The 13181-nt window shown below is 44.8% G+C and overlaps 1 protein-coding gene across 6 annotated transcripts in view; it reads left to right on the top strand.

Moving 5' to 3' along the window:
• The window catches only part of SNX10 (sorting nexin 10), an 85345-nt gene that overhangs the window by 44365 nt on the left and 27799 nt on the right, over positions 1-13181 (top strand). For 5 of the 6 annotated variants that reach the window (XM_063667458.1, XM_063667457.1, XM_054495881.1 and 2 more), the window contains exon 2: positions 11249-11295. In XM_063667458.1, the coding sequence (XP_063523528.1) occupies positions 11272-11295 (24 nt within the window). In that variant the 5' untranslated portion in view covers positions 11249-11271. Of the gene's footprint in view, positions 1-10612; positions 10730-11248; positions 11296-13181 lie in introns of all 6 variants that reach the window. The other variant, XM_063667459.1, reaches the window with a different exon arrangement.

The raw sequence follows: 13181 nt of genomic DNA, 5'->3' as shown, positions 1-13181 counted from the left end.
ACTTAATAATACTGTTTGAGGCCAGGCATAGTGGCTCACACCTGTAATCCCAGCACTTTGACAGGCTAAAGTGGGTGGATGACTTGAGGTCAGAAGTTCAAGACCAGCCTGGCCAACATGGTGAAACCCTGTCTCTACTAAAAATACAAAAATATTAGCCGGGCTTGGTGTGCACACCTGTAGTCCCACCTACCGGGGAGGCTGAGGCACGAAAATCCCTTGAACCCAGGAGGCGGAGGTTGCAGTGAGCTGAGATTGTGCCACTGCACTCCAGCCTGGGTGACAGAGCAAGACTGTCTCAAAAAATAACAACAAAAAATCAACAATACTGTTTGAACAGCCCTGATCATTTAATATTCTTTTATAACAATTTATAATGGCTATGAGGTAGTCTGTTATGCAAATGGAACATAATTCATTTTTTTTCTACTCTGCTTATGGACGTTTAGGTTTCCATTTTCTTTGATTGTTTCTTAAAAACACTACATTTTGAACATTCTTTCCTGTACAAATATTTTGCACATGTAGCACTGATATTATTTTAGATTGAGTTCCCAGAGGTCAAATTATTGAGTTAAAGAATATAAACAATTTATATTGTTGCTTTTGAAATATATGGCCAAATTATCTTTCAGAAACATTGAAACAGCTCACATTCCTACCAACAGTATTTAGTTCCCGTTTCTCATGATCCTTGCCAGCAGTGGATATTATTACAGAAATTTCTAATTTTAAAGAAAAAAATATGGTACTTGTTTTTATTTGCATTTCTGTTAATAGCAAGATTAAACATTTAAGTAGATTATTGACCTTCTTTCAAAAACTTTATTTTTATTTGTGGTAAGAAACACATGAAATTTGCAATCTTACCCATTTTTATTATTTTTTTCACATGGTACTAGTGTATAGATCTTACCACTTTTTAAATATACACTTCAGTAGTGTTGTGTATTCACATTGTTGTACAATAGATCTCTAGATCTTTTTCATTCACAAAGCTGAAACTCTGTATCAGTAAACAAGAATTTCCATTTCCCCCTTAAATGCTCCATTTACCCTTTCCTCTAGCCCTTGGCAACCACCATTCTACTTTGTGTCTATGAATTTAATTTCCTTGAAAACCTCATGTAAGTGGAATAATAAAGGATTTGTCTTTTTATTATTGGATTATTTCATTTAGCATAATGTCCTTAAGGTTCATCCTCCTTTGTAGCATGTGGCAGAATTTCCTTCCTTTTTAAGGTTGAATGGTACCCATTGTATGGAGAGACCACATTTTGCTCATCCATTACATTTCATTGATGGACACTTAGGTTACTTCCACCTCTTGGCTATTGTGAATAATACTGCTGTGGATGTGGACCCACAAATAGCTCTTTGAGAGCCTGCTTTCAACTCTTTTGGATGGATATCTGGAAGTGGGATTCCTGGATCATGTGGTAGTTTTCTGTAATTTTTTGAGGAACTGCTATACTGTTTTCTATAGCAGCTGCACCATTTTACATTGCTGCCAACAGAAGGGTTCCGATTTCTCCATATCCTCATCAATGCTTTTTTGTTTTTGTGTTTCTTGGATCTATCCTAATGTAGCTATCCTAATGGGTGTGAGTTGATTTCTCATTGTGGATTAGTGATGTTGAGCATGTTTTCATATGTTTATTGGCCATTTGCACGTCATCTTTGGAGAAATGTCTATCAATTCCTTTGTACTTTTTTTTTTTTTTTTTTTTTTTTTGTGAAACAGAGTCTCACTCTGTCACCCAGGCTGGAGTGCAGTGGCATGATCTTGGCTCACTGCAACCTCTGCATCCTTGGCTCAAGCAGCCCTACCACACCAGCCTCCTGAGTGGCCGGGACTTCAGGCATGTGCCACCATGTCTGGCTAATTTTTGTGTATTTCGTAGAGGTGGGATAGTAACTTCCCAATGAGTTCACCTTGCCCACTGCCTAGACAGAGCCAATTTATAAAGATGGGAATTGCAATGGCGAAAGAGTAATTTACGCAGACCCCGCTGTGTGGGAGACCAGAGTTGCTGTTGTTGTTGTTGTTGTTGTTGTTGTTTTTTTTTTTTGAGACAGCATCTCGCTTTGTTGCCCAGGCCTGGAGTGCAGTGGCGTGATCTTGGTTCATGCCATTCTCCTGCCTCAGCCTCCCGAGTAGCTGGGACTACAGGCGCCTGCCACCACACCTGGCTAATTTTTTGTATTTTCAGTAGAGACGGGATTTCACCGTGTTAGCCAGGATGGTCTCGATCTCCTGACCTCGTGATCCGCCCGCCTCGGCTTCCCAAAGTGCTGAGATTACAGGTGTGAGCCACTGGGCCCGGCCGGTTCAGAGTTTTTAAAGACAATTTGGTGGGTAGAGCTTAGGAAGTAGGGAGTGCTTTTGCTGTGCAGAAGCTCTTTAGTTTAGTTAGATCCCATTTGTCAATTTTGGCTTTTGTTGCCATTGCTTTTGGTGTTTTAGACATGAAGTCCTTGCCCATGCCTATGTCCTGAATGGTAATGCCTAGGTTTTCTTCTAGGGATTTTATGGTTTTAGGTCTAACGTTTAAGTCTTTAATCCATCTTGAATTAATTTTTGTAAATAGGAGAAAATTTTCACAACCTACTCATCTGACAAAGGGCTAATATCCAGAATCTACAATGAACTCAAACAAATTTACAAGAAAAAAACAAACAACCCCATCAAAAAATGGGTAAAGGATATGAACAGACACTTCTCAAAAGAAGACATTTATGCAGCCAAAAGACACATGAAAAAATGCTCATCATCACTGGCCATCAGAGAAATGCAAATCAAAACCACAATGAGATACCATCTCACACCAGTTAGAATGGCAATCATTAAAAAGTCAGGAAACAACAGGTGCTGGAGAGGATGTGGAGAAATAGGAACACTTTTACACTGTTGGTGGGAGTGTAAACTCGTTCAACCATTGTGGAAGTCAGTGTGGCGATTCTTCAGGGATCTAGAACTAGAAATACCATTTGACCCAGCCATCCCATTACTGGGTATATACCCAAAGGACTATAAATCATGCTGCTATAAAGACACATGCACACGTATGTTCATTGCGGCACTATTCACAATAGCAAAGACTTGGAACCAACCCAAATGTCCAACAATGATAGACTGGATTTAGACTGGATTAAGAAAATGTGGCACATATACACCATGGAATACTATGCAGCCATAAAAAATGATGAGTTCATGTCCTTTGTAGGGACATGGATGAAATTGGAAATCATCATTCTCAGTAAACTATTGCAAGGACAAAAAACCAAACACTGCATGTTCCACTCATAGATAGGAATTGAACAATGAGAACACATGGACACAGGAAGGGGAACATCACACTCTGGGGACTGTTGTAGGGTGGGGGGAGGGGGGAGGGATAGCATTAGGAGATATACCTAATGCTAAATGGCGAGTTAATGGGTGCAACACACCAGCATGGCACATGTATACATATGTAACTAACCTGCACATTGTGCACATGTACCCTAAACCTTAAAGTATAATAATAATAAAATAAAATAAAATACTGTAGAAAAAAAAAAAAGAAAGTAGGGAGTGCTGATTGGTCAGGTTGGAGATGGAATCATAGCGGGGTCAAAATGAGGTTTTCTTGCTGTCTTCTGTGCCTGGGTGGGATGGCAGAACTGGTTGAGCCAGATTACCACTCTGGATGATATCAGCTGATCCTTCCAGTGCAGTTGCAGGGTCTGCAAAATATCTAAAGCATGGATCTTGGGTTTTACAATAACGATGTTATCCCCAGGAGCAATTTAGGAAGGTTCAGACCCTTGGAGCCAGAGACGACATGGCCCCTAAATTGTAATTTCTAATCTTGTAGCTAATTTGTTAGTCCTGCAAAGGCAGACTGGACCCCAGGCAAGAAAGGGGTCTTTTCGGGAAAGGGCTGTTATCAGTTTTGTTTCAGAGTCAAACCATGAACTGAATTCCTTCCCAAAGTTAGTTCGGCTCATACCCAGGAATGAATAAGGACATCTTAAGGGTTAGAAGCAAGATGGAGTCGGTTAGGTCTGATTTCTTTTACTGTCATAATTTTCTCAGTTATAATTTTGCAAAGGTGGTTTCAGAATTTCGTCATGCTGCCCAGACTGGTCTCAAACTTTGAGCTCAAGTGATCCTCCCACCTCAGCATCCCAAAGTGCTGGGATTACAGGCATGTGCCCGGTCTTGCATATTTTTTAAATCGGATTTTTTATTTGTATAAATTTATGGGGTTCAATTTTCTTACATGCCAGGTTGCACAGTGGTGAAGTCAGGCATTTAGGGTAAAGGTAGTTTTCTTTGTTGTTGAGTTTGATCTTTTTTTTTTTTTGACAGAGTCTCACCCTGTCACCCAGGTTGGAGTGCAGTGGCACAATCTCGGCTCACTGTAACCTCTGCCCCCCAGGTTTAAGCGATTCTCCTGCCTCAGCCTCCCGAGTAGCTGGGATTACAGGGTAGCTGGGATTACAGGTGCCTGCCACCACGCCTGGCTAATTTTTCTATTTTTAGTAGAGATGGGGTTTCACCATATTGGCCAGGCTGGGGTCTCGAACTCCTGACCTTGTGATCCACCTGCCTTGGCCTCCCAAAGTGCTGGGATTAAAGGCATGAGCCACCCCACCTGGCCGATCTTTTTTTTTTTTTTTTTTTTTTTTAATAGTTGGTTCTGAGACTTTGATCTTGTCAAAAGAAAAAGTTACAAAAAATTTTGTTTAAAAATTAAATTGGCTTTTATTAGTGATTCATGAATCAGGGAGCACCTGACCTAAAGATTTAGAAAAAGTCTTTGCCGTTTTTATTTTAAATAATTGTATAAACCGTACTTGTTATTCCTTATTTCATCATTTGAAAAAATATGTGATCCTTTCTCACTCCTCACATATATCGTCCACAAACTTTTGGTCAGTAGTTTACTTGTCAGTGAGATCTCCCATAGGCATATAGACCAAGCCTTGCATTGCAAATGTTTTGGCCTGTTGACCTCAGAAAGGTATTATTAAGGTATAGTATATAAGTATTGAAGGCACAGTAATGGCTTGCTCTGTAGTAGGGGTCTGCAAACTACTGCCACCAGTTTTTGTAGATAAAGTTTAACTGGAACCCAACCATGTTCATTCAGTTAGGCATTGGTGAGTGCCTTTTCACTATGCACTGCAGACTTGAGTAGGAGGTGCAGAGACCCTGTGGCCTACAAAACCTCAAATATTTACTATCTGACCCTCTACAGAAAAAGAGGGTGCTTTATAGAATTATTTATATTGCTTTATATTGCCGAGTGGTGCTTTATAGAATTTTATCTTTGCTTCATAGATATTTTGCATTTTATAGAAAAAGTATTCCAAGGTAGAAAATAGAGGAAGCTTTCTCCTCGAGTTTTTGGTTTGGGCAGATCTGTGTACCATGCTCTCAGGGCAGTGGGGTTGTGAAGAGATACACGAGTCTCTCAGATGAGTCTTCAGGACTGCCACGTTTCCCAGGAAGGGGATAACCCATGTGTCTGCTGCCTGTGTGTATCCAGCTGTAATGTCGCCAGCAGGTTTGAGAAATCATTCCTGTTGTTTGATATGGTTGTGAGATTTTATCTTTTTTCGTTTGTTTATTTTAGAGACAGTCTCGCTCTGTTGTCTAGAATGGAGTGTAGTGGTGCAAATAGCTCACTGCAGCCTAACCCCCTGGGCTGAAGGGATCCTCCCACCTCAGCCTCCTGAATAGTTAGGACTACAGGTGTGCACCACCATCCCTGGCTGATTTTTTGTTTTAAAATGAAAAATTCAAACAATGTGGAAACCAAGCCACGCCCAGCTTGATTGTGAGATTTAATAATTCTTGGAATGGGCTGGGTGCAATGACTCACACCTGTTATCGAGCACTTTGGGAGGCTGAGGCAGGAGGATGGCTTGAGGTCAGGAGTTTGAGACCAGGCTGGGCAACATAGGGATATCCCATCTCTACAAAAATTTAAAAAATTAGTCAGGCATGGTGGCTTGTTCCTGTAGTCTTGGCTGCTAGGGAGGCTGAGGTGGGAGGATCACTTGAGCCTAGGAATCTGAGGCAACAGTCAGCTATAATTGTGCCACTGCATTCTAGCCTGGGTGACAATGAGACCCTGTCTCTAAAAAAATGAAATAAAATAAAAATAATAATTCTTACAATGAAGGTAAGAGAGAAGGAGAATGGGTAGCCATCCAGGTGTGATGGGGGTTCTTCATTGGTGGAAGAGAAAGAGAATACTCTAGAGACAGCCTAGCAGAGGTCACTGGGAGGCAGATATCCATACTTGGCATAACAATCTTTCAGTGAGACAAGAATTCTCTATGTGCATTTTTTTTTTTTTGAGATGGAGTCTCGCTCTGTTGTCCAGGCTGGAGTGCAGTGGTGTGATCTTGGCTCACTGCAACCTTGGCTTCCCGGGTTCAAGCATTTCTCCTGTCTCAGCCTCCCAAGTAGCTGTGTATGCCACCATGCCCGGCTAATTTTTGTATTTTCAGTAGAGACAGGGTTTCACCATATTGGTCAGGCTGGTCTTGAACTCCTGACCTCAAATGATCTACCTGCTTCAGCCTCCCAAAGTGATTGGATTACAGGCGTGAGCCACCACACCCAGCCCTCTATGTGCATTATTATGACAGACACATAAGGTGGCCTGGAGAGTTTGGAAATCATAGAAATCTAAACTTTTCCAACTCACCTAAAGGGCATAGATTTGTCAGGGAGCAATTCCTTTTTCTCTTTCTCCCTTCTTTCCTTCCTTCCTTCCTTCCTTCCTTTCCTCTCTTTCTCTGTTTCTCTTCTTTCTTTCCTTCTTTCCTTTCTTCTTTTTTTTTTTTTTAGATGCAGTCTTGCTCTTGTTGCCCAGGCTGGAGTGCAGTGGCACGATCTTGGCTCACTGCAACCTGCACCTCCCAAGTTCAAGTGATTCTCCTGCCTCAGCCTCCCAAGTAGCCGGGATTACAGGCATGTGCCACCATACCCGGCTGATTTTTGTATTTTTAGTAGAGACAGGGTTTCACCATGTTTGCCAGGCTGGTCTCAAACTCCTGACCTCAGGTGATCTGGCTGCCTAGGCCTCCCAAAGTGTTCGGATTACAGGCGTGAGCCACTGTGCCTGGCCTCAGGGAGCAATTTCTGATTGGCAGCTTTGGTTTACTAAATTATAGACAGTTGACCTTTTATCTCAAACCATACAATTGTGCTGTCATTGAATTTCCTTCTCCCCACCAGTAAATGCCATGGCAAGGTCTAGTACCAAATGATACTTTCTCTTGTGTAATAAAGGTAGCATCTCTTAATACATTTGAATTTGCTATTTATTTTACATGAAATAAAAATAATTTATGTTAAAATTACTATTTATTCTGAGAGCATTATGCTATTTACTGTATTTAAAATAATTATTACTTTAAAAAGTTTAAAATTAACGTGTTACTAGAAAAATTCAGACAATATGGAAGTGTATAGAGCTTAGAAAATGAAATGATCGCCCTCTGCCCACCACCATTGTCACTGTACAGATTTACAGTATTAGAGGTTGACCATGATAGTTCACTGTGATGTTTTGGAACAACTGGTTGAAACTGCTTTCGACTTTCCCAAGTTTCCTATTTTCTTTTACTTTTATATTTTGAGACAGGGTCTCACTGTAACCGAGGCTGGAGTGCAGTGGCATGATCATGGCTCACTGCAGCCTTGACCTCCCAGGCTCAAGCTGTCCTCCCACCTCAGCCTCCCAAGTAGCTGGGACCATGCTACTGGCGCATGCTAATGGCGCATGCTACCATGCCCAGCTAATTTTTGTATTTTTTGTAGAGATGGGATTTCGCCATGTTATCCAGGCTGGTCTTGAACTCCTAAGTGATCTGCCCACCTCAACCTCCCAAAGTGCTGAGATTACAGGTGTGAGCCCCCGGGGCCAGTTTCCTACTTCATAGTTGGACTTGGTCTGTAGCATCTTAAGGTGGCCAATTATCAGACTCCTGTTAGATAGAAGTGCAGAGTTCTGCCTGGCTGGGAAAAGCTCAAGCCCTTTGGGGAAAATGAAGATCCCAACTTTGAACCATTTGTTCACATTACAGAGTCATGGAGGCAGCCTGTGGCATTGGAAGGCCACCCTAGGGAAGCAGACTGGCTTTGGTTGCAATGGAACTTGAGCTCTTGCACTCTTTCGTAGTGTGACCTTGGGCCACTTAACCCCTCTGACCTTCCGCTTTCTTACTTGTGAAGTGGGGATATTCAAATCCTCACAGGACAGTTGTGAAGTTTAATTACACAAGGAAACACAGCTATGCCCTGTTGGAGAAATTCAGTCAAATGGGAGAGACAGAGGGTATCTAAACATCATGATGCAAGCGAGGTTAATGGCACCAGGGGACTGCACAGCACGCGGTTGTGTAATGGGGCAGAGAGCCCTAGAAGTGATTTCTGTGCAGAATCCTGGCAGAGTTTGCTGGCGCCTGGAAAGGGTGAAAGTATAAGGTAGAGGTTCAGCCGTGTGGAGCACGTGATGTGTGCGGGGAGCATGGCCAGATCCTGAGATGGTGGAACCCACCGGCTAACTTGGCTGTGGTGCAGGAATCCCATGATAACTGGACTTGAGCCGCTCCTCCTCCTGGCCTCCTCCTCTTGGCATGACCCAGGCCTTCTGTGTAGAGGGCCTTTTTCCTTTTGCTTTCCTGGCTATTTCACACCATCCTTTAGGCCTCAGCGGAAGTACCATTTTCTCAGTAAACCCTCTCCACCCCCACTTAGTCCCTCCGTTCTTTAAAATTTTGTTTTAAATTGTAAAAAACACACAACCTAAAATGTACCATCTGATCCATTTCTAGGTGTACAGTTCAGTGGTGTGAAGGATGTTCACATTGTTGTGCCGTTGATCTCCTGAACTCTTTTCATCTTGCACAACTGAAACTCTGTACCCACTCAGCTGCCCCCCACCTCGTCTCCCTCCCATGCTTGGCAGCCACCATTCTACTTTCTGTCTCTGAATTTTTTGGTTTTTTTTTTTTTGAGATGGGGTCTCTCACTCAAGCTGGAGTGCAGTAGCACAATCTCAGCTCACTGCAACTTTTGCTTCCTAGGCTCAAATGATCCTCCTACCTCAGCCTCCTGAGTAGCTGGGACCACGGGCATGCCACCTGGATAAGTTTTTGTTTTTGGTAGAGATGGGGTTTTGCCCTGTTGGCCAGGCTGGTCTCGAACTCCTGACCTCAGGTGATCTGCTTGCCTTGGCCTTCCAAAGTGCTGGGATTACAGGCGTGAGCCACCACACCCGGCCTCTGCCTGTGAATGTGACTGCTCTGGGTACTTCATACAAGTGGAATCATACGGTGTCTGTCTTTTTGTGACTGGCTTATTTCATTTGGCCTATGTCCTCCAGGTTTATCCCTGTTGTGTGTTTTTCCATTCCTATCACACGGTGTCCTTTCCTATCATTTCCACGTTATAATTAGGAAGTCGCCTCCAAAGCTCTGAGCCTGCTGTGTACTCCACCATGTATCCTGCTTCCACCTCAGCCCATGGCACATAGCAGGAGCTCCACGAAGAGTGACTGAACGGAATCTCCAGTTCCAACCCCAGTCTGTCTTTCCAACCTAATCTGGACTGGTCCCCTCTTGACTAGCTTCTTATAGCTGCGGCAATAAATTACCACAAGCTTGATATTTAGAACAGCAGAAATTTATTCTGTTAACAATTTGGGATGCTGGAAGTCCAAAATTCAGGTGGCAGCAGAGCCGTGCTCCCCTGCAGAGGCCCTAGGGGAGAATCCCGCCTTGCTTCTTCCAGCCCCAGGGGCTCCATGGCTGGGGGCTGCATCCCTCCCCCTCCTCCGTCTTTGTCTTCACATGTTCTTCTCTGTGTTCTCCTCTCTTTCTCTTATATGGGCACTTGCCATCAGATTTAGGGTTCACTCCAGTCATCCAGGATGATCTTATCTTGAGATTCTTAATTATATCTCCAAAGACCCCTTTTTTCAAATAAAGTCACATTCACAGGTTCTGTGGATCAGGACATGGACATATCTTTATGGCAGCCACAATTCCACCCCACTACACCCTCTGTGAACCCTGTCCCCCAGCTGATCTGGCCTGGTCATGATCTCTGGACCATAGGGCACGCTTTTCACCAGTCTCTGTGGGTGTTGTTGTTGCTCCTCCGCTCCCCTGGAGGTCCTGCTTTTTTTCCTTGAACACTGAGATCCCCTGCTCTCCCTTTCCCTCTCCACGGGTCCTCTGACTGCTCCAGGGGAGAGGGACGCCCTTCCTTTTGGAAAGCTTCCTGCTGCTGCCCGGGTGTGGCTCGCTCGCCCCTTCCAGAGGCCCTGTGGGGTCTCTCGTCTGCACCTCCACACGGCCCTGGAGGCGGAGCTTGTGTTCCTGCTTCCCTGTGTTCCCTATGGTGCCAGTGACATGAGTATAGAGACTCTGGGAATACGTGTGAGGGATAATATGGACTTGGAAATTGGGCTGAGACACATACTGATATTATCAAAGTGAAAGCAAATAGTAGACCTGCAGTCATAGTCATCCTCAGTTGTAAGAATACATATGTGTGGATACAGGCAGGGAATTTAAATTTGCTTTTTGTTTTTGGCAGGGAGCAGGTGTTAAATCTAATGAGCTTACGTACCAAGTTGGTTTAAAGAACAATTGACAACCCCAGAGACATTCAGGGCCTGGAATCAAACAACAGGCTGGCTGCACTGCTCAGAAGGTCAGAGTCAAGGTCCTGACTTTCCCCCGCTGAGGGCCACACCATCTCTTAATGTGACCTCTGGAGTAATTTAAATGTCACAGGAAGGGCCTGATCCCAGAAAGTTTGAGTTTCCGGTAAAAGCGTCAGGGCTGCCTCTGGTGGTGGATCTCTCTGCGCGTCTTTTCCAGCCAGCATCCGCCCGCACATGGCTTCTGTTCCCCGGCATCTCCAGCTTCCTCCCCAATTCACTAAGGCTCCAGCCCCAGCCTGACTGGCTGGCCTTGCAGTTTGAAGGTCTGTCATCATCCAGCTGCCTTGGACTTGTTGGGGTCCAGACTCCTCACCCCTGGTGTGGACTGATGTTCACCTTGGTCCTGCCAGCAGGAGAGGGCAGCGTAGGAGGAGCAGAGGCTCACATGTCAGGGACTGTGGGGCGGCGGGGGCTCTGTCAGGGGATTTGGGTGGGAGGCCATGAGTGGCGTATCCACTCCAGTTTGGAGGTTCCAAATCACCCAGTGTGGATATCTTATTTTTCAGATTGATCGTGTCCTGTGCTGAAGATGTTTCCGGAACAACAGAAAGAGGTATGTCATCACAAATCCAAAAATAAATAACCCACATATTTTGCTTCACACGAGTTAGTTCTTCATTCGCGAACCATAAACCCATGGGTTGCTTGAGGAGGTTTCCTGAAAGACCAAAGGCCCACCCTCCTGTACTTGTTCCTCCACTCCCACCATTGGTGCCTGCATGGCCTCCATTTTGGGTTCCAGTGACTCAGCTGTGGAGCACATTCCCACCCACAGCTCGTGACTCAGAATTCTCCCAGGCTCTGCCTCCCACCCCTTGGCTTGGAGCAGTATCCATCCAGTCTGCCTTCCTGCTTTTTTACTCCATTGACTCATCCCTGAATTCTCCTTCCTTCAGGTAGCAGCCCAGGGGAATTTCTGCCATTAGTTTCAGGTTTGCCCCACTTATTGCCTGGGCTTGGTTTCATACAACACAGGCAAAACTGGCCCTTCTGCCTGCAGCCTGGCTTCCCAGGCCTCTATGCCCGCCCCCTGAGCCTCTCCCTGACTGGGAGGAGCATAGGACAGCCCTCATGCCAGCCCCGGCTGAGTGTACCTCCTTTGGCAGTACCCATTGCCCTGCCTGCTGTGGTGCAGTGCACATCATCACTTGGTGAGGCTGATGAAGTGGAGAAGCAGCACAGGGTCCTGTCTAGGGAGTGTGCACACACACACATGTGCACACACATGCACACGAGTCACACATTCACACAGCTCACCCTGCCCAAGTTGAAAGCACGAAACCATTTATTTCAGAGAATCTTTCCAGAAAGTCCTTTGCTAGCTCTCACATCTTTAATTTCAGCCCTATCTTTGGCTTCAGGTTCTTCTCAGCAGTCCAGCCTTGCTTGCATCCCTTAACTCTAGGCTGGGCTTCCCCATTTTCAAAGGCAGTGTTTTGGTTTGTTTTTTAACTTTTAAAAATTGGGCTAGATGGGCATGGTGGCCTGTGCCTGTGGCCCTACGTACTCGGGAGGCTGAGGTGGGAGGATTGCTTGAGCCTGGGAGCCAGAGGTTGCAGTAAGCCAAGATTACACCACTGCACTTCAGCCCCTGCAACAGAGCAAGACCCTGTCTCAAACCAAAAACCAAAAACCAAAATACTTGGCTGGGCATCATGACTCACTCCTGTAATCCCAGCACTTTGGGAGAACGAGGTGGTTGGATTACTTGAGGTCAGGAGTTCGAGACCAGCCTGTCCAACATGGGGAAACACCATTTCTACTAAAAATACCAAAATTAGCTGGGCGTAGTGGCACGCATCTGTAGTTCCAGCTACTTGGGAGGCTGAGGCACAAGAATCTCTTGAACCTGGGAGGTGGAGGTTGCAGTGGGCTGAGATCATGCCACTGCACTCCAGCCTGGGTGACAAAGTGAGACTGTGTCTCAGAAAAAACCCACAAAAAACAAAAAAATTGGGCTATAATATGTATAGTAAAATGCATAAAGTGTTCCAGTCTTATGTATGTAGCTCAATGGATTTTTGTCTTTCTGTTTTAATAGAGACAGGGTCTCTCTTTGTTGCCTAGATTGGTCTCGAACTTCTGGCTTCAAGCAATCCTCCTGCCTCAGCCTCCCAAAGGGCTGGGATTGCAGACATGAGCCACTGATCATGGCCTAAATGGATTTTTATATACCTGTGTAAACTACCACTCAGATCAAAGTATAGATGTTTCTGGCTCCCCAGAAGGTACCATGTGCCCCTTTCCAGTCAGTCCCCCTCACTTCCACCCCTAGAGGTGACCTTACACAATACCTATACCAGGCATGCTTTTTTCCATCTCATTTTAAGTAATACTGAGACCAAGCTGCTTGTTCCGGGAAATACCCGCCCATGAAGTTAATGAAACTGCAAGGTTAAGGGCATAGTTCCCACAAGACTGCCCTCGTCTCCAACACCA

This window comes from Pongo pygmaeus, chromosome 6 (assembly GCF_028885625.2).
Source record: "Pongo pygmaeus isolate AG05252 chromosome 6, NHGRI_mPonPyg2-v2.0_pri, whole genome shotgun sequence".
Lineage (NCBI taxonomy): Eukaryota > Metazoa > Chordata > Mammalia > Primates > Hominidae > Pongo > Pongo pygmaeus.
Note: the sequence above shows the minus strand (reverse complement) of the source record. Positions and strands in the feature narration are given on the sequence as shown.